Raw genomic sequence first — 21,925 nt, forward strand, 5'->3', positions numbered from 1 at the left:
TCTTCCGCACTCTCCACCTGAGGTGTAAGTGCTGTTAATTACTCGCATAGGTTATTTCTCAGCACGTTGCTACGACCAGGACCTCTTTGTGCTAGAGTCACCTCTCCTTCAGCTGGAGGTAGCGGACTCGTGGTGGGGTGGGTTGTTTCCACTCAGTGGCTCAAGTCTGATGTTTAATATCTGTGGGTGGAGGAGAGAAATTTTATATTTTTTAAACCAAAATCCAAGTTCATTATGCGTAGCCTTAAGGGGGCTGAAGGTATTAAAATCCACACTTACCCTGGTGAATTGAAACAGAGACAAGGTTAAACCTGGAGGATTGATGAGTTTTACTCTCTGCATGGTTAAATCCAGCTGAGGGGAGATGCTGTAGGAGAAAGGGAGCCTGGATGATGAGAAGAGGAAAAAAAAAGGTTGGGTTATGTGGGGGTTCCCCAGGATGTGCAATTTGAACTCCCTGGTGTTACTGGGGACTGTGAAAAAATAAATGAACGTCTAAGAGGGGAAGGGCCCTGTGAGTTAGAGTGGTGTCGTGTCTTGTTTGCCGTCTTTTATTGCTCTGTGAAGGAACAGGGCACCAAAGCAGCCCCGGCGAGGTGGGCCCTGCTGTGGTCTCATTGAGGAGGCAGCAAAAGTCGCCGTGTCTCTGGCAGGGCTGGATTGCAGCCTTTGAAGCTGTGTTTTGCTGGAGAAGTCTCCACGAACCCACTTTTTTTTTTTAAAAGGGAAACTTGCTCCTCTTACCAGATACGCTGCGTATGTGATATTAATTGGAATCTTGTTGCTGGGTCATTTTCGTTGTTTTTCAAGTACCTTCAAGTCCAAGAAAATGTATGAAAACTAAATTATGGTCCCATGTGGACTGATTGAATCCTCCTGATGGCTCTGCGGTCTCCTACAACCTATTAAAATATTCAATCTTGTTTTCTTACCTGAAGAGCCTGGCTGTAAAGGGCAGACTTACAGAAGGCCTCATTCTCTGGAGATACAGTATCCAGCCACACTGAAATATTCACATATTTCTGTCCCGCGTGGGACTGGTCTTGTGCAAGTTCTCCCCTTTGCCTGTGTTTATTAATAAAGATTGTTGAATGCATTTTTAATTACACAAGGCCTTTTCATTTTAAGGTTTTGCTGGCAGCCTCTCGCTTCCATTTCAACCTTGAAAAGTCACTTTTCCCTCTCCTCCTTCCCCCTTTCCCCAGGACGGAGCTTTATCGTTCGCTGTTTGGAAAAACCCCGAGTCGCGAAGAACCGGAGCAGAATTAGCGCCGGGCCTTGGCGCCAGCATCGACCACGCCGCGGGCTCCGCACGCCCGGCTCCCAGCACCTCCTGTGCCCGGGGTGGTCACTGCCCAGGAGCACCCGCGCCAGGTCCCTCCAGCTGCTGGGTTGTTGCTAAAAACCTCAATTAAAGCATCAAACACGGTCACTGCTGCATCCCGCAGGCTCCCGAAGGGGGGGGCAGGCGTGGAGCTGGCTGAGCGCCCTCCTCCAGCTTTGAGCTGAGCTCTGCCTCCTCCCCAAGACAATCCATTTTTAACTATTCTCTTTAAATTCCTGACCTCGATTTTGCAACCTGCTCCGCTCAGGCAGAGTGTTCTGCCGGGGAAGAGGGACCAGCCGGGACCACCGGCCCCCCTGCAATCAGGTCACCCACCTTTGTGTTAAATCCTTAGAGATTTTTATTGGGGCGTGTTTAAATGTGCTGTTCTGGTCGTTGGCTGCATATCTCGAACGTGAGACTTTATTTTTCACCGAGTCGAGAGGATTTAAATGTCATTTACATAATTAACATGGCCTTAAACCAGAGGAAAGGTGCTCTCCCTTGCAGCCAGCGCTCCCAGTTCACGCTCCCATTTCTGATCGAACGCTCCCAGGAACGTTTGCTGATGGGTGATGAGCACAACACAGGGGGGTATCGCTGCAATTGCAACAGAGGGGTGATTTTTTCAGTCCCACGCTGATCCTGTACACTGAATTATTTCTGCTGAGCATTCCTGTCCACGACACACCGCTGAAGGATGCCAGCACGGATGTCAGCCGGCCAGAGGAGCTGACTCACCTGGGGGGTTTTGTGGGGGTTTTATATCCAAAGGGCAGAAGCTGGAAATTAAATCCCTGTCAGGGGAATTTGGTAGGCTGTGGTCAGTCTGAAAGGGGGGTTATCATGCATAAATAATACGTGTGTATCTGTGTGTGAGGTGACCACGGGAACTGCGCTGCCTTTGGTCTGTTTTGTGTGATCTTATTAAAGTGCTTTGCAAACGGATTGTCCAGGTGTGGTCAGTGAACAGGTACCAGCAGCCACGGCCTCGGCCCACCAGCACCCTGGTATTTAACTGGTGTCTCCAGCATCTCTTTGCATGGGGAAATGCGTGGGGAGTTTTAAAGACGGCGAAGCCAGAGCATGGTGGGACTGGGGCTGGGAACCGGCTGCGTGGCTGGAGCTCGGCCGGGGGCCCCATTTCTGCACTTCATACTAACACAAGGGGTTTTTTTGGTTGTTTTTTTTTCCCCCCTCGCTCCATAAGTTACAGCTCAGCAGCTTTTCAGTGGGCGACTAAATATTACTTTTTAAATTATTTTTTTCTCACTAAGCTTAAATAAAAATACATTCTGGTTTTAAGTCTATAAGAGGTTAGAGCGGAGGGATAACCGCTCCTAAAACAAACCACCCTGCTTGCCCCGCAGACGGGGCCCAGGGTGCGGAGCAGAAGGTCCCACCTCGTTGCAGTGATCACCCCGTCCCCCTGCTCCTGCCTCAGCTTGACATGGGATGGGTGGCAACACAGTTCGATACTTTTTCTTTCCCCCTTAGAAAACTTCCTCTCTAGCTGCGTTGTTGCACTTCACTGTGTCCCTGCAGAGTTGACGTTAATTAATCATTTTTGCACCTCATCAGCACAGGTTTGTCTCTCTTCCAGTCACCTGCTGCCAGTATTTACGGAGGGGCCAGTGATGGCAGCGTTGCCTTTGGGCAGTGGCTGCCCCAGGCATCGTTTCGGTCCTTTTTAAATATTTTTAAAGAAGAGAAGAAATCGTTTGATAACGTCATTAAACCCAGAGCCTCTGGCCCAGCGCGCCTGAGAGCATCACCAGAATTTTTTTGCCTGGTCTTTGACCATCATTACAATCTCCTGGTTTAATAACCACAACTCTGAGCAGCATCAAGGGGAGCAAATCAGCTGCTGCCAAAGTTGTTTTTCTTTTTTTTTTGAGTGAGCTGGATGTGATGTTAAAAGGGGGATATGAAACACTTCTTTACGTGTGCTAACTTCTCGTTTGCATTGTTTGAAGAGATGAGAGGCAAAGCCCTGCTGAGCACGCGTTTGAATTTACTTATCATGTGTAAGCAGCTTTTCTCCCTGCCACCCCCCGACCTGGGCAGTGGGACACACGGGGAGACCCTGGGCCGGCAGCTCGGGAGGCCCCTGGTCACCTGCTGCCCCCCTTGGTGTGAAAATGGGGGGGGGGGGGGAGGGGGGGGGTGTGTGTGTTTGCACGCGCATGCGCGCGCGTGTGTGTGTATATATACACACACACACACCCCCCCCCCTCCATATATCTCTCTATATATATATGCAACCCCCCATATATATATATATATATCCCTATACACACACACACATACATACACTCGCATATTCATAACCACACGAGGAACCATATATATATATATATATGTGAGTATATACAAGGTTTTTATATGTGTGTGTATATACACACCCCCCATATATACACACACACACCCCCCCACCCCCCCCCCCATATATAAATATACACACACATATATACACTCATATTCACATCCACGCAAGGAACCATATATATATATATATATATATGAGTATATACAAGGTGTTCATATATATACACACACACACATATATACGCTCATATTCACATCCATGCGAGGAAAATGGGTGTGTATAAACTATATATATATATATATACACACACATACACACACTCCTCTCTCTCTCTCTCTCCCCCCCCCATATATACAGAAACACACACACATATATATATATATACACACTGCATATTCACATCCATGCGAGGAACCATTTATAAAAGAGTGTGTGTATATATATACACACACTCTTTTATATATATAAAAAAGAGTATATACAAGGTGTGTTTATATATATACACACACACACACACTCTCTCTCTCTCTCTCTCTCTCTCTCTCTCTCTCTCTCATATTCACAGCCATGTGAGGAAAATGGGGGGGGTGTGCGCGTGTGTGCATAATCTATCTCTCTCTCTCTATATATATATATACACACACACACATACACACACCCCTCTCTCTCTTTACATCTCTCTCTCCCCCCCACCTCCCCATATATATCCCTATATGCGCACACATATATATACACACACACACACACACACTCTCTCTCGCATATTCACGTTCACGCGAGGAACCATATATCTCTCTCTCTATATATAGATAGATATATATGAGTATATACAAGGGGGTTTTACACCCCCCCCCCCATATACACACACGTATATACACTCATTCACAGCCACGTGAGGACAATTGGGGGGGGGTGTTTGCACGTGTGAGTGTATAATATATACACACCCACCCCCCCCCCCCCCCCCCCGCTCTCTCTATACACACACCCATTTATAAATATATATCCCTACACACACACACACACACACACACACACACACATGCACACATATATAAAAACACTCGCATATTCACATACACGCAGGGAACCATATTTTTTTTTAATATATATATATATGAGCATATACAAGGGTGTTTTACCCCCCTCCATATACACTCTCTCTCCCTCTCTCTCTCTCTCTCTCTCATGTTCACATCCACGCAAGGAACCATACATATATATATATATATATATAAAAGTACATACAAGGTATATACCATATATATATGGTTCCTTGTGTGGATGTGAGTATGAGAGAGAGAGAGCGCGCGTGTGTGTATATGGGGGTGTGTGTGTATATAGGGATATATATATATATATATATATATATATAGGGGGTATGTGGGGGGGTGTATATGGAGAGATATATATATATATATATATATAGCTAGATAGCTAGATAGATAGATTATACACCCATGTGTGCAAACACCCCCCCTCCTCCCCATTGTCCTCATGTGGCTGTGAATATGAGTGTATATGTGTGTGTGTGTGTGTGTGTGTGTGTGTATGGGGGGTGTGTGTGCGTGTGTGTGTATATACATAAACACCTTTTATATACTCTTTTTTTATCTCTCTATGTATGTGTGTGTGTATATATATATATATATGGTTCCTTGAGAGAGAGATAGACACAGAGAGAGAGAGTCTGTGTCTGTGTGTGTGCGTGTGCGCGCGTGTGTGTATATATAGGGATACATACATATATTGGTGTGTGTGGAGGGGGGGAGAGAGAGGGGTTTGTGTATGTATATATGTGTGTGTGTGTGTGTGTGTGTGTATATTACACACACACGTGCGGACACACCACCCACCCCCATTTTCCTCGCGTGGATGTGAATATGAGTGTGTGTGTATATATATGTGTGTGCGTGCGTGTGCTCGCGCACATATATATATATATATATAGGGATATATATATATATATATATATATGGGGGTGTGTGGCGAGAGAGAGAGAATGAATATATACAAGGTTTATTTATATATATATATGTATATTTTTATTTTTTTTGTAATATATATATATAAAAAAAAACAACTCCTCAGAGGCGTGGGCCAGCGCGGCTGCAGTGGTGCCGTGCCCGTGCCCATCCGCGGGGCAGCCGGTGCCCCCCAGCAGCTCGGGCAGGGTCGGGTGATTGTGGCCGACGTTGCGGGGCTGCGGCACCATCAGAAGCTTCGGGTCCTGTTTAACAACAGCACCAACAACCTGGATGATTTCCACCAAGTTTTCCTATTGCTGCCAGTTAACAGCACGTGAGATATTCCACCCCTATAGAATATTAATTATTAATTCATGACTTAACTGCCAATTAGTACGGACACAAATGGCCTCACACCTTTGCAAAGCATCGCACAGCGACGGGAAAGTGTGTCGGGGCACTACGTGTGCGAGGGGGGACAGAGGGGTTGTGTTCCCCCCGCCTCCAGCCCCACAATAGCAAAGAATTCCAACTTTCAGACAAACAACTTCATTTACAAGTGTGTCTCTAATTAGCTGCAGAATTAGTAAAGCAGAGTTTTCCCCCCATAGATCGGCCAAGGCCCTGGGGGAGGCTGTGGAATAGAGAGAATCGCATTTCCAATTATTTTGTTGAATTGCTAATTTAGTTATTGTGCCTGGCGTAATTGTGATGGGTATTGGGTGTGCAATTCAATTTGTTTTAAATATTTGTGGGAAGGCTGAGCAGTAATGGAGCTGACCTATTTCGTGGCCCAAATTGAGAAAAGAGACTAAAACAAAACACAGCTACAAAGGCAGAGTTTGTCTGAGTTTTTATTTTGATGTCTCTCATCCCTCTTAAGACTGTTGATGCAACAAAAGGTTTACATTAAAAGCTGATGGCACTTTGATCTCGGGCTTTTGAGAGCTTACAGCTTTGGTACTTCTTTTCTTGGCAGTTTAATATGGAGATATTTTAGGCTAAAGAGTTTTAAATGCGTTTCTGGAGTTCAGTTGGGTCCGTTTAAGGTGATTTGTGTTTTTAACTCTCAGGATTCTGGTTTGAGATGGGACCAGTAACGGCTGGAGCTGGGTTTGCCGCCGTGGGCCGGTTTAACACGTCACACCGACGCTCATCTTTCATGGGGGACTTTGGGAGGTGGTTGTGGTCACCGACCTGGGCGGTTAAGACGGGGACACCCCAACCAAAGCTCCCGGCGCTTCGTTCCCTTGGGCTCCAGCCTGTGGCCCGGCTCTGAGGAGGGGGCTCAGGGACGCTCTCCCCCCACCCCCAGGGGCAGCCCCCGGGGCTGGGCTCTCCCTTGCTGCTTCTTTCAGCCGCTGTAATGCCAAAGGTGACATAAATGTGTGGAGGAGGACGCAAAGTGGCCATGGTGAAGCCTGGAGAAAGGCACGGACTGGTCCTGTGGTAGGGGTCCCGCTGTCCTCCGGCTGGCGGAGGGGTGGGGGGGGCTCTGCCCTGCGGGGTCCCAGCTCAGGAGGTTCATTTCAAACCTGCAGCGCAGCGAGGGCACAGCCAAGACCACAGGGGACTTCGGCTCCATCCTCCCGGCCCCCCCAGCCGCCAGCCCTCGCTGGGGAGGTGCCGCAAGGAAAAGCAGTGCTGCCCGAGGGCTGCTCCGGACGAGGGGTGACACATTTCCACTCCCAGCGACAGAGCTGTAATTCATTCTTTTTATTAAAAGAAACTGAGGTAAGTGAAATACTTCAGCACCAGCGAGAACCGTGTGTACCGAGGGTGGTTTCCCCCCACCCCTGCCCTGCCCAGGAGCCCACCCGCACGCCCACGGCACCGGCACCGCGGCCACGGCCAGGGCGAAGGGCCGGGACGGCGGCTGGTGACGCTGCCACGGGCCCGGAGCTCTGCAGGGCTCCCAGGGCTGGTCCCTGGAGATGTCCTGGGTAAGGGACTGAGCTGTGACACCACCACCTTTGCTGGTGACAGCAGAGGAGCAGCCCAGCGAGCCTCCCACGCCAGGATGCCCCGGAGCTGTCCTGCCTGGCGAACCAGTCTGTCCCGTGTCCTGCTGCAGCCCACCCTGGCGTAAGTAAAAGCATCTCTGGGGGTTGTTCAGGGGGCTCTAGTGGAAAAAAAATCTTTTAAATCAAATTAGGGTTCTTAAGTATTAAGAAAAAGCTAGTCCCTTCGGCTGACACAGCTCCGGGAGGAGAGAGGTGACCCCGGTGCAGCGCAGAAGGAAACAGGAGAGGGGTGAGGCACTGGCATCAGCATTCGTTAACTCGCTCATAAAAACACCCCTTCTGATTCACGCTATGCTAAAAAAGGAACTGTAACATCTGAAATACTTTTAAGACAACCATTGGTGTGAGCTCTCCAGTCCCACTTGGACCAAGCTCTGTAACAGTATCCATGTCCTCGGGGTTGGCCGTGCTTCCCTCCAGCTTCTCTGAGCTTTTATTAGTCAGGAGGCCCACGAGAATGAAAAGGTGCAGGAATAAGCTGGGGACCTGGGCCAGGGTGATTTGACTCCGTCCTTTCCCCTCCCTCACCCTGGCAGCCTCAGTTACCTCCCCACACGATAGGGATCAGCACTTCCACGCTGTACCTGCGACAGTGGGGCTGCCCCATGCCTGCTGTGCCTCAAAATGGGAGGGAAGGGAGAGCAGACGTGGCCTTTGGGTCTCCTCTTTCACCTCCTCCTAGCAGGGCCTTTCACACAGCTGAAGGCCACAAAGGCAAAGCAAGAGGGGATTTAGCCTCCAAAATCCTGCTTCCACCACCGTTACAGTCCTGGGAAGCCCAGGGGCCTTCCTGGAGCTCCCCTGCCCTGGCCACACCGGCTTCAACGCTGCTTTTCCTCTACTACTAAATAACCAGACAGACATTTGAAACACCAGTCGCCGCTGCCGGCAGAGGCAAGGGGCTGGCTCGGCGCTGGGCCCCGCTCCCGGGAGGCAGAGCCCGTCCTCGGCCGCAGCCGGGCTCCCGCAGGGGGTGACATTGGCACTTGTCAGCACCGGGCTGTGCGAAGAGAAGGGGGCAGGGGCACAGGGGCATCATATAAACCAGCCCCTGCTCTGCTACTGCCGAGGCCTCAGGGCGCCGGAGCACCCTTCATCGCCTGGCCGCGGTGCCGCGGGTGGCAGCCGGGCAGCGAGCCGCTGCGTTGGTCCAGTCACGCTTTGTTAAATAAATAAGGTTCAGTCTGACAGCTGTAACTCAGTTCCGCAGGCGCTTGTGTTTATACATTTTCCTCGTGTCTCTGGCCAAAGAACACGTTTCCTCTGGTCAGTCTGATTTGAAAAAATAAAAATGTCACTCTTCCAGCGTGTCCCTGAGCCTCCCCGTCTCGGTACAGTGGTCGCAGTCGAGCAGACAAAGGGCAATTCTGAGCTTCTCTTTTTTTTTTTCCCCTCCACTGTACCGGGCAGGGGGGAGTGTGGGAAATCGATGCCCTTACGTTGAAGAAGGCGAGTCCATTGTGGAGAGGATCCGCACGATCTCGGCTCGCTGGGTGGGTGATATATGCTGGGTCATGTGCACTATGGAATCCATGGCAACCTCGGGGTTGGCCTGGACCAGGCTGGAAAGAGGCGAGAGTTAAGTGACGGCAGCCCCGGCACCCGCACCCGAGCGCGTCCGACAGCTCCCTGTCAGGCCCCAGGGGGAAGGACTGAGATATGGGGCCTGTAAGAGAGCCTGGACGAGGCAGCGGCGCTCGTGTGAGCTGGCTGCGAGCAGCGCCCGAGCTGTGCTCGTCTGGGGGCCCTCGTGCCACCCAACTTGCTGGTGACAGACCTGCTCCGGCACGCACAGGGGCTGCAACCCCGAGAGGTCGGACCACACGGACCCAGGGTGGGCATGGGGAGGCCAAGAGCACGCCCTGATCCCACTGGCAGCACCTCCAGAGGCTGCCGAGAGCACCCACGTCCCCACCTCCGCGGTGACACGGAGCCCCGGTCACCACAGCACGGATGGAGGTGACGGGCAGAGTCACCCTGTGGAGTCAGACACGGGACACGGAGACCTCAGGAGCGTCAGTGCCCGCCCCAGCCCTTGCAGAGGCAAAGCTGCTTTAAGGGACCTCCAGTCTAAGACATAAAAATTATCAAAATTAGATCTGCTCCAGCCTGGCAAAGCGTTTGGCTCACGAGGCTTAGCCGGCTCCGCGGGATGAACGTCTGTGCAAGTGCACAGAGTAACTTACAAGCAGGAGGAACAGACACTCTGCCAACATTTTAGTGTTTGGGGGGTTATTTGCTGCAGTTCTAAGCTGCACTGAAAAGGAACGAGGCATTTTATGACCCTGAGCACCAAAGAACCCAGGGAGCTTGCCCAGGGCTAGGAAAACCCTCCTGTGTCTGCCACACAGAAAGGGTTCACGTGAAGCGTGTGGAGCTGGTGGACCTGCTCCCCTCAGCTGGGCCACGAGCAGAGCCCCACGTGTCACAGCCCCTGTCCCGCGGGGCAGGGCGCGTGCGGCCGCCTCACCTCCGGATCTGTTTGAGGATGTAGTCCCTCGAGATGTATTTGATGTTCTCATCCACAACCGAGCGCACGCCTTCTTCTTCCGTCAGCTGTTTCTCCAGCCACTCCACCAGGTCCTTGTTGCTGTCCCACAAGTACGCCTGCAACAAACCCCAAGCGTCACCCGGCGGGTCCCGGCCCCAGAATTTACCTCGCCGTGGGTAGGACACGTGCCTGGCAGCCCTCTGTGCTTCCCCAGCGTGTGGGGCTTTTGCAAACACAACTAACAATTAGCAAAGGTCAGAAGATGAGATATTTTTTTGCAACTCCTCCCATAAATGTGACCGGAGGGGACCCACGGGGGCAGCAGTGCTCAGCCATCACGGGACGCCCGAGTCCCTGTCACCTAAAGACTGACCCGGTGTCAGCGTCCCCCAACAACCCCCTTCTTTTCCTTCCCAAGATCATCTCCCCTGATCCTCGCTAGGTAGTTGGCTCCATAATAACTCAGGAGTGGGTTAGATGCCTAATAGCCTTCTCTTCTCCTCTCATTTTCTTTACAAATCATTTAAGAATCGTTTTGTTAATGGTTTCCGGAAAAGCAAGTACCGCCATTAGCACTCATTCATATTTATGTCATTTTATTTGGGTAATTAAACACAAAGCTCGTCATCTGAAGGTGCACTATCCCTCTCCGTTATCACTAACGAAGTCAGAGGCAGCATGACAATGAGCTCGGTGGTACCGAGGTGCTGCTGCCCTGCAGGAGGGCTGTGAGGAACCCCAGTGCAGACCCTACCCCAGCCCCCAGCTCCTGCCTGACACACATCCATCACAAACCCAGAGTTATTTTTATCTCTAACACGATACACACGATTCTCTTAAATCACTGATGTCATCTCAACCTCAACATTTTGCTTATTTCATTGTTTTTTCTTCTTATTATTTTAACCTCGGCAGGTTTTGCTCCTCGCTCCTGCCCCCAGACACGCCAGCGACGCTCCCTGCACACAAAGGAGGCACTTGGGAGGATTTCAGGGAAGGGGGGAAAAAAAAAAACCAACCCCCAAGAAGCTGCTTTACGGTTGCAGACCTGCGTAGAGCTAGATTTACCCGAGAATCCCAAAGCTTTTAGTTCAGGAGAATATTTAATACTCTTATTAATCATTTTTAATCCGTTTGCTTTTAATTAAGAAACAGCATGATGCTTTCCTATCAACATATGCCAGGGAGCAGATTAATTGTGGCTTAAGATAACTCTCCTTGATTGGTGTAATGTATTAGCTAACGAGATGCCCGCTTTTAAAGACGCTCAGACACTACCTTGGAAAGCCTGCTGCCCTCCAGAGAACACTTCCCCCCTCTTCTGGAACCCCTGAGTGTTTGTGACTTTAAAAATAAAATAAAATAAAATAAAACAAAACAAAACAGAATAGAACAGAATAGGAAGAGAAGAGAGGAGAAGAGGAGAAGAGGAGAAGAGGAGAAGAGGAGAAGAGGAGAAGAGGAGAAGAGAATAAAAATAAAATAAAATAAAATAAAATAAAATAAAATAAAATAAAATAAAATAAAATAAAATTCACAAGCCCAGGAAAGATTATGGCCTTGGTGAAACTGCTTTTTCATTTACCTTCACTGTCCCTTCAGCTTCCACAAACCAGCGTCTCAGCATAGCCTGGATCTGCCCATCAGTCAGCTCAGGGTTGGCATCATGGATCTTCTTTTTGACCACATCTTCTAGAAGAAGCCGTCTTAATCTCCAGTAGAAGAAGGTTCGGGAGGTTTTCCAGTCTAGAATGTCCTGCCCAGGACATAAGTGGAGAAGGAGAAATGAGTGAGGGACAACATTTACGAGGAGAAATATACATGACTTCTTATTCCCAATGGCTTTGAAGACTTCCACCCTGTCACAACGTTCAGCCACCATCCAGAGACTTGTCCCACTGGAGACTGCCTTCTCCCACGCGTCGAACCCTCCCAGGGTGTCCCCAGGGAAGGCTCGGTGACACTCACGGTGATGGCACCTTTCTCCTGCATCCGTCCGGGCGTGTCGTGCAGGTCAGCGAACTGCATGGCCACCTGCTGGTAAATGGGGACCAGGAACTCCTCCCGTTCCTTCAGCTTGGCCTCCAGCTCCTTTCGGTCCGCGGGGCTCAGCTCCGGGGTACCTGCAAGCAGGCACAGCCCCACGTCAGGGACCTCGGACGGGGTAAAGCAGAGGGGGGTACGCAGGACCGGCAGCTCCCAGGCAAAGTCTTGAGTCAAATGTAGGTGCTCCAGCCCAGATCTCCTGCCACCCATAGTCAGGTAAGAGCTTCAAAGGAGTTTTCACCACGAAACTCTACTCCATTTAAATGCCAATGAGCTGAGCCATCAATTAAGTGACATTTACTGGGCTTACTCCTAAAAAAGAATAATGTCCCAACACGCAGCTCATTTAGCAAGAAACATGGACAGTGTAAAAGCACCTACACAACTTGAAGTTCTCCTGCAGGCTGGTTCCTGCCAGGAGCTGTTAGAGCCACCGCCTCGTTAAGGGAAACACCAGAGAGGCCCAAACCGCTCACACTCCGCTTACAGTGATCAGCACACACTGGTCACAGCCACGGACTACCACGATGGGCAAGAATAAAACTGTGCCAAGAAGGCAACGTCCTGTGGAGTTCATAATTTTTCATTTATTTTAAGGCATTCAGCTCAGATAAAATTAACTTTGATTAAAACACAAAAAACACACATTAACCAGTTTCTGATTAATTTTGGAATTGCCTGACCCAGACTAAGCCAGGGAAGGGGACACACGTCGTGCTGTGGAGGCACACACCTTCCTGCAGCAGAACAAGGTGCTCCTTCCCACAGCTGCCCCTTGATCCAACCAAGAAGGTAAATCCCCTCTTCTCCCCAGAACAGGCCACAGGGAGCACAACCACAGGCGTGACTCTCCACGGAACCTGCAGTAATTTACACCAGGTCGAAGGTGGCCCAGGAGCAGGTCGATGCCTCACCAACACACGTGCAGGAGGTCCTTGTGCAGAGGCAGAGTGTTTAGAGCCAATCTTAGTTCGATTTAAGCCAAGATTGCAATCGGAGCCTAATTACACAGTACTGGATATTCTGCTGAATTGTGCCATTTTTTAACCTCCCACCCACACCAGAAGCTCCGGTTGCAAGTTCAGGGCCTCGGAGGCAGCTGCCTCCCATCCCGCCTCCCCTCTTAAAGCTCCGGTCACAGACAATCTGAAGCCAGGTCACGGAGGAGTCTTGCTCCAAGCTCTGGTGGGTTGTAACACTCAACTGTCCTACAGCACCTTCCATTCAAATGTTAATACAACCACCCATGCGCCTGGGAGACGTGCCAGCGTGATGGTGGCTTCAGTGTCCAGAGGGGAGCTGAGATCTAAACCAAAGGGGTGTCCTGCCCAGGAGCACAAGAAGTCAACTGGAGAACCTGGAACAAAAGCTGGTGCCATGATTCAGCTGGAGGACACCACTCCTTTCCTTGCTACCTTGTACCCTGAACACCACCAAGCTTTTTTTGGTTTTAATCTTTATTCTTTGCGAAGGAACGTCAATGGGATTGAACACAACTTCTACCGTTACATCAACACCCAAACAAAGTGCCACGCTTCCAGGCTGGGTGAGGGGGAGGAGAGCTGGGCAATGGGGGTCCTCAGCAGCTCCACGGCCACCGTCCAGGCTGAAAACAGCAGGCTCTGGAATCGCCGCAGGAAGCCAGAGCAATCCCAACAAACCCAGATGGAATTAGTGGGCAGAAGCCTTACAAAACCCCCAACGAGAGGGAACACTTCCACAGTGCACAACCGAGCGGTGGGACTCGTTGCCACAGGAGGTCCTGAGCACTACAAGTACCAACGGGCTCGCAGGAAGGGATCGGACCAATGCACTCAAGGGAAGTCCATCAGCGGGCTTCTAAGCACGAAGATGCAGATATAAATCTGTTCCCAGGAAGCCTCTAGACCACAGGACTGTGGCAGCCACACTGTGATCCATTCTAGGGAAGGGATGTTTTTACGTGCCTACCAATATAAATGTTACCTAACCTTTCAAATGCGAGTAAGAAGGTTTTAATTAAGAGAAGCTACTCTTAGACCCTTCCGAATAAAAAATTATCTATATTTATCCATGTTAAACTCCCAGGCTCCCACACCTCCCTGTTTCAAACGGCGACGCGTGCACTTAAGCCAGCACCGCTCGTGTATTCTGGCCCAGCCGCCACCCTCGCGGTGTACAGTCACACCAGCCAGGCCCAGTAATGATTTAGGTGAGATTAACAAATATGTCAATGTCTATTTTCTGCTTAATTTAAAAGCAGCGTCTATAAAGATTTTTGACTTCTGAACCCTGTTCTCCTGGAAGAGAGAAGGTAACAATGAGGAGGGGGGATAAAGAGTGATTATCCCATCATCGATCGTTTGTCAGGAGCATTTCTTATTCACTGGACTATTGTAAAAAGCTAAGCTCTCGATCAATCCTGTAAGCCCCCTGTACAATTAAATATCTTGGAATGGTTTTTCTTTCTTTCCTAGTCAGATCTCGAGGCCTCAGGGTTTTTCAGAAAGCTGGGGCTTTATTTATTTATTTCTCGGAAAAAAAAGAAGTCTCCTTCCACAAATCTTACGCTGGCAAGGAGAAGGGAGTTAAAATATGGGATTCCTTCGCTCTAAAGGTACTTGACAGTTAATGAAACTGTTCAAGTTTAAATCATAGGAACATTATGGAGCTCTAGGTATGGATCGGCTGCTGATCAATAGAGGAACAAAAGCGGCAGCACTCTGGAACGGCCACACCACAAGTGTGGAGGGCTTGGGCACGCAGGGAGGACGAGACGACAATTTAAAGGAAGCAAGAACACGTGTGACCTTCCCAACTTGGCAGGCAGCACAGGACACTTTCTAAGGCAGCACTCTAAGTGCCATAAAATGTCACATTTATCTTGGACTGCAGTTTGCTCGGCAGCCTCCACGTACGCCCGTATCTATATATAGTGCTGGTATGATCACAGCCGTCGGCGTGATCGGAAGAGGCCAAGTAAATGTCTTCATTCTGCTCTCAACACCTTTGAAGCCTCCCCATGGTGGTAAACGCACCAAGACCTCTTTATTCTACGGTGTCTTTTCTTTATTCTTTTTTTGATTAACAGCAAAACCGCCTTAAACAAGTTGAAAAAAAGCCCTGGGTACCAAAACTATTAGTGTGTCTCTTCTGAGGTCAAAAGAGCAGTGGCCAGGCTCTTGCCAAACACCCTTCACCCTCAAAAATTCTTCATGAATAACAGGCAAGTGATCTGTCCTTGCTAAACCCCTCCAAACACACCTGGTGAAACCAACACAAACTAGTTCAAAACCACACGCAGGAAGTATTTCACCTAAACTGTCCCCAAATGCTGCTGGAAGGAGCTGGCAGCTCGTGCCTGCCTCCCCCATCGTCCCCGTCTCTCTGCAGGGTGACACCAGCCTCCCCATCCAGCCACTTTCGGGGTTACAAACCCTTTCTTCTGTGTCCTACAGCCCGTAACAGGCCCCCAAACCTCAGGTGGGGGCTCTCAGGACCCCGGTGGCACAGAACAATAAATGCCAAAACCTCCGGTTGCCAAAACAAGCCCTTTAGTGGCCCTGCAGAGCAGGCTGCAGAGGAGTCGCCCTCCCCGCGCTGACAGATGGAAAAGCTGTCACAATAAATCCAGAGAAATCTCTCCTGCAAAGTGCCCTGATGCTGAATATCAATTTATACTCCTCTCCAAAAGTTAAGGGAAAGCACCACTTTTACAACACAAACAGTAGCTCTCTCTCCAGACTACGAAGGAGCATTAACAATGATTATCTCCATGTTACAATTATTCCAGGCAAAGTTTGGGGGATTTTTTTTTTCCCATAGGTAACACCAAAAAACCCCACGTTAAGTTCGATTTATCTTGTCATCTGCTTGTGGCCATTCTTTGCAGCAAAGAAGGTGAATCCCACCACAGCAGTGCTGGAAGGGGCCTTAGGAACTGAACTCTGGAGAAGTACACCAGTCGCTCTGCATCCAACAACATAATTAAATGTCAGTTTTAACCCTGGTTAGGACTAATTTCCATGCTTGCAACAAAAATCCTCCTGCCTGAGTCTCCCCTTCTCTTCCTCTGCCTCCAACAAAGCTCTTGCCAGACAAGAATTCAGCCAAGGCAGCAAGAATGCCAACGGCGTCCGGGCTGCCCAGGCGACACATCCCCACCCCGGAGGGGTGAAGGAAGGTCGCTCAGAGCCACTCTCGTCCCTGCAGACACGGGCGTTTTCGGATTGTCGCTTGTTTCTTTAAACGAGGCTGCTTGTAATTGCTTTGCTAAATATTCAGTAGGATTTATGGTATAAAGGTGCGATATGAAATCGTAGTGAAGGTCACACACGCTCATGACATGGGCTTGAAATACCCTTGTACGACTGCACCGGGTGACGTCCCACCCTCGGCCTTTCCCACTCCTTGCTCCTAAAGCCTCACGTGGCACGTACGTAATGCCAAAAAACTCCTGTTTGGGGGGAAACACCCACAGCCCTCCTGGGAGGATACCCAAGGTGCCAGTTGACGTGAAGGAGCTGACAGAAAGCAGCACTTGCTCTTCTAAACTCATGAGTGTGAATTAACAACGATTTAAACGCAGCAGCACTCGCCTATAGGAGCAGTTACTGGAAATCAGCGTCGCCTAAAAAGACAACGTTTGTCCCAGCCTTCACGAGAGATGGAACCGCAACAGCAGCGTTTTTTCTGAGTTGTTGCTCAAGAAAACAACCGGCATTTTGATTAATTACAGCACTGAACAAACAACCCCTCCCCGAAAAGAATTACTAGACTTCAGCGCTGCAATCTAACTTTGCAAGCTAAAGCTTGGAACGAGTCAAGTCACAGGGTGGAAGTTTGCAGCCACCCAAGAACCAAGGCAAAACGGGCACATGATTTCAAATAAAATTAAAGATGCACACCAGCACATGGGCAAGTATTTTGTAGGATGAGCTGAAGAGGATATCCACACTATTACAACATATATCAGGTGACAAACAGATGCTTCTCTTTTACTGTGAGATAAATACCTGATAGGAGAAACGTGAAAGTGTAATATCCAGTCTTGCTCTGACTGGACCCATTCTGCCACTCCTTTCACTCACATTCCCCCAGCTCTGTGCATACGTCCCGCTGTCCATCTGACACTCTCCATGCCCAGAATCTCCATGACAAAGCTAATTTTTATTCCACTCCTACATGTTTTACTCTAATTGCAATAAATAAATAAACCAAAATTGAATCTCCGTATTTTTAACTCCAGCCTGAGGCTTGAGGTCTGAATTGTCCCTACTTTTCTGGGCACATTCCTCCTCGCACACCTGCTCTGGGGCAGGGTAAGGGCCATCCTCTCCTTCCTCACCCTTTGCTCCACACTGTTTGCTGCTCTGTAACAGCACAACTCTGAGTGACATTTTAATAAAACACGGGGCTAATAAACATTTCAGCAGCGGTGCTGGAGAATTGATAATGAACAGATTTATGTCACATTACTCGATATCTGCCAGCCTGCTCTGCTCTCACACTCCCCAACGGCGAGTCCATCCCCGGTGTCTCAAGACGCCTGGAAGGAGCCCCCGGTCGCCCCGTTTCCCCACCCCTCCGCAACAGGCACACGTCTGCGAGCATCTCCCTTTCCCCCGCTCTGCAGCAGCTCCAGGGAGGGCTGACAGCCATTGAGGGGTTAAAGAGAGGCAGTGAACCCCCAGCTAATGAGTAAGAATTCAGCAGGCAGTGTAAGATAAATGGAGCTTTCTCTGCTTCTGCTGGAGTCAGCATGAACTGCGGCCCTGCGGCTTGTTTGTGGCAAATGGAGTGCGCGAAATATCAAAGGGCAGTGATCCAGAAGAAGACCGACTTTGACAAATTTTAAATTGGCCAGAAAGAAAACCAGCAAAAAAAAGAAAAAAATTATGCAATTCAGTGTGTCCTGCAATCTTGGCTTTCCTGAATTAGCGGCAAAACAACAGCCATGATCCCCGATGCTGGGAGCAATTATGAGCCATCTAAGTGAGATGCTTATCAGTGACTGAAGCTTTTAGAGCTCTCTGTATGTACAGTTGTAAGTGACTCGCTCTTGTGTTGCAGTCATTTTAATTAAAGTCTATGGAGTTTGCTGGGAGTAATTACCCTGTAGAGGAAGAGGGGGGAAAAAGCCCTGAACAGGCTCCTGCCTCGTCACGTAACGCGGCGTTGCGTTTTTGAGACTGTTGGCAGAAAACTGTATCCCCTGTGTTTTTTGCTGGGGATGCTGGTCCCACCAGTGTGATTCGAGGGTGCTCTGCATGTGCCCTGCACCCAGTCTGGGTGATGGACCCTCCGGGGCAGCCGCCCGACAGCGACTGAGCTGGTGTGGCTCTGCTCACCCCCTTCCTCCACCGCGTCAGGATTTCAGCGCTCCAGCAGCTCTCTTTGTCTGCAGCCAGTGACTCTGCTCCTGGGAGAGGATTCGCCCGGCAGCCGCCGCACAGAAGGCTCCATCTCTTTGCAGAGGCAGCAGGTTGGTTTGTTCCTCAGCAGAGCCAGGGCTTTTTACGGCGGGGTGAAGGTAAATACCCTCAGACACAGCGCTCCTGCCGCAGCACCATTTATCTGCGTGGACCTGAGCTGACTGCTCAGCACATCGCCTCCTCTAAGCACACATCTCATTTCCCCTTCCCCTGGAGACTCGCGTTGGAGGGGCAGCTCTCCTGCCATGGACACGGAGGTGGGAACACCCGCAGGAGGAGCAGCCGTGAGCCCCGACAGCCTGGGAGCTGCCAAGTGTGAAACACCTCAGGAGAGCACGCGCTGGGAGCCCGAGATGGGTCTCCACGATGTGGTGTGGTCTGCTTGCTCCTAAAGGGCCACTGTCAAGTCTAACCTAGGTCAGAAGTGAGGTTTTGTGAGAAGAATCTCCTTGCTGCAACTACAAATGTTAAAACTGGCTTTTAGCTCCGACAGACACAGGCAGACAGAACACCCCACCCATCCATCTGGGTACCGGTGTCCGCTCTCGCTCGCGGTAACACATCTCACATCAGCAAGATCTGAACTCAGATAAAACTGCTGCCTTGTGCTGGTCTGCAGAACTCAAACACCTGCTAACCTGCTTCTTGCCCAGAAAGCAATCCTCACAGCGAGAGAAAACAAAAAGAGTGTCAAAATACTATCATTAAAAAAAGAGAAAATGACTTTGATGCTATCAAAGACATCAGTAAGAACCCGGTTTTCAGCAAGCAGTCTGATTCCTAACACTCCCCACACCCTTTACAATTATTATTCTCTTCCCCAGGCGTATCAGGATGGTTGTTTTGGATATAAATTGTTGCACTGCCATAAATTAAAAAAAGCCAAATAATAAAATGTAACTGCAGCAATAGCCACGATTTATCAGTCATTTGCAGAACACTTCTCCTCCTGAAGGATCCCAGAAGGCTTTATAAATTCAAACCATACCCACGTAGCACGCTGCTTCCACTACTGAAATGGAGTCAATTTTGGAGGTAAAAAGAGGCTCTGTAAGATTACACTCTTATAGTAAGAGCTAGTAAAGAACTACGTAAAGAGTCTATTCCCCTGAGAGAGCACATATCTGACATTAAGTGCATTTTGCTGAACGCTCTGTATTTGGGTTGTTGGGTGTATACCAGGCGTGGGGATCGTTTGGAGCGAACGGCACGGTAATAACACAATACCCCCAGTGACGTGCTGGCCACCGAGCCCTGCTGATCACCCTGGATTTTACTGAGCAGGGGAAGAACATTTTTTATTGTCCTGACTCCGAAGCGCTGACAGATATCATTGCTCAAAACTACCCCAGACACACAGTGATAGCCCAGTAGCCCAAAATGTCTTTCACCAAATTCTTTGGTTACGCCAAATAACACCAGCTGAGGGTTTGGCCCACGAGCTTTTAGTGAGCTGAGCAATTGCTGAGATGGAAACTAGACTCAAGCATCTGTAGTGTCTGTTGTAAGACCCACTCAATTAAGAAGAAAAAAAGCAATCAGTTCAAACAGACACTTTCTGTATTACCCACACCCCAGGTATGCTGAATGCACATGGATGTCATCTCCCACATGTACATACATGCAGCTTGTCTCATCTGGTTTTCTTCCCAAGTTAGATGACAGTAAATAAAAATTATAATGGATTTGATAAAATGCCTTGGTGGCCCTTTTTAAGGCCCATAAACACATTCATTAGCCACCGGCTGACGTACCGAGCCGCTCTGCCAGGCGGATGTACACGGGGTCCACGCGCCGCATCGTCTTCACCAGATCCTTCTTGCGGAATTTGATTTCTACCGTCCCCTCGGGTTCCAGGATTCCTCCTCTGCTCAGGGACGGGAAAAGAGAAAAGAAAGGCGCTTTCAGGTCATCAGACAAGGGGAAACACAAAATGGAATGGTTCAATGTTATCTAGAAAGTATGTAAAAAAAAGAAGAGAAGCGTTAGACAACGCTTGCTCGGGATGCAGGAAACAGAGAGGCCAAGGACCACGGGTCTCTTTGTCTCGCTTCTTCAGAGCAGAGAAGGAGGCACGCAGCCCATCTGGAGCAGAATTCAGCTGGGAAGAGCAAGGGGAACTGGCATCTGGGAAGGGCATCTTCTCCACTCTTCCCTACATACATTTTTTTCTTCCTCCCCTGGAGCAGCTGCCTGGGAATTTTGAGTTGAGAGGATGCCCTGACAGCACAATATTCGTGCTGTTCTTACATACACCTTCCTCCTACCTGCTACAGAGCCCAGGTAGGGCTGGCTTTTTCCTCCAAATGATTCAGTATTTCTATATTTTACAGATTCTTTAAAATATTTTGAAAAACCTGCTTCCAAGAGTTTGCCTGTAGTTCTCTATCCTAAACCACCAGTAACTAGAACTTTGCTTACAAAAGTTGTATTTCATTAAAAAAATGCAACTACCTGAGTGCCCATGTGACAGATGGTACAACACTCAGGGAGTTTAAAGTGCACAATTATTCACACTTAATTTGCAAAATTGTATACACAGGCACCTGTTTCAAAGCACAAAGCAGTATGTGGAAACACCAGAACGGTCAGCAAGTCCTGAGCACCCCCATCTCGCTGTGCTTTGTGAATGTTAGTAATGAACCTTCACAGAGGCTGGCTCAGAACGGCCACAGAACTTACCCCCATCTAAGTCCAAGCCAGGAGACCATCTGAATTGTCCTACCTGTGATCACTCCTCCGAGACACGAGTTACAACTGGAAGGTGGTCAGGCCCTTCCAGTAACAAACTTCCCTGCTCTTAACTGAGAGCTTCTCGCTCGGCCCCAGAGCAGACGGTTACGGAGGGAGGAGAAAGCTGCCCTACCTGCTCTCCCGGTCTGCGTACATCTCCATGTGACGGGGATTAATGGTGGGGTCGATCACAACCCAGGATCCTCCTCTCAGCTCCGCCTGCGGTGGGATGTAAATAAGCACGGGCTGCCGGTACTCTCTCAGGCCGTCCACAATGTAGGCACCAAACTTGAGCACTTGGTCATACATGTCTGCAGAAAAAGGACACGGCGCTTGGAGTCACAGCATGTCAGTGCTTCAGCCCTGCCACGCTTGGTCAAACTGGGAAAGAAATACTATTATTCAGCTCTTCTAACCATGTCCTGCTGCTGTATCGCAAGCTCTGGCTGGTGTTATCTGGACTGGGCCAGACGGACTGAGCAAGGAGATGTTCCCCCAGCAGCCCTGCTCCCGGACAGGGGATCTCCGCTCTGCAAACGTGGTCAGGTTACTGCCCGTGTAACCACATCCACTGACAAGACACGGACTGCAGGTCCCC

At 49.6% G+C, this 21,925-nt stretch overlaps 2 protein-coding genes across 2 annotated transcripts in view; one reads left to right on the forward strand and one right to left on the reverse strand.

Moving 5' to 3' along the window:
* The window catches only part of AATF (apoptosis antagonizing transcription factor), a 48,768-nt gene extending 46,496 nt beyond the window's left edge, over nucleotides 1-2,272 (forward strand). The window contains exon 12 of the mRNA XM_068415527.1: nucleotides 1,206-2,272. Within this exon, the coding sequence (XP_068271628.1) occupies nucleotides 1,206-1,269 (64 nt within the window). The 3' untranslated portion in view covers nucleotides 1,270-2,272. The remainder of the gene's footprint in view (nucleotides 1-1,205) is intronic.
* Nucleotides 2,273-7,651: 5,379 nt separating this feature from the next.
* Nucleotides 7,652-21,925, reverse strand: part of ACACA (acetyl-CoA carboxylase alpha) — a 118,819-nt gene continuing 104,545 nt past the window's right edge. Inside the window, exons 50-55 of the mRNA XM_068415992.1 lie at nucleotides 21,461-21,638; nucleotides 20,349-20,461; nucleotides 12,104-12,258; nucleotides 11,721-11,891; nucleotides 10,115-10,251; nucleotides 7,652-9,206 (exon numbers count right to left, since the gene is read on the reverse strand). Coding sequence (XP_068272093.1) covers nucleotides 9,080-9,206; nucleotides 10,115-10,251; nucleotides 11,721-11,891; nucleotides 12,104-12,258; nucleotides 20,349-20,461; nucleotides 21,461-21,638 — 881 coding nt within the window. The 3' untranslated portion in view covers nucleotides 7,652-9,079. The remainder of the gene's footprint in view (nucleotides 9,207-10,114; nucleotides 10,252-11,720; nucleotides 11,892-12,103; nucleotides 12,259-20,348; nucleotides 20,462-21,460; nucleotides 21,639-21,925) is intronic.

This window comes from Nyctibius grandis, chromosome 18 (genome assembly GCF_013368605.1).
Source record: "Nyctibius grandis isolate bNycGra1 chromosome 18, bNycGra1.pri, whole genome shotgun sequence".
Taxonomy (NCBI): domain Eukaryota; kingdom Metazoa; phylum Chordata; class Aves; order Nyctibiiformes; family Nyctibiidae; genus Nyctibius; species Nyctibius grandis.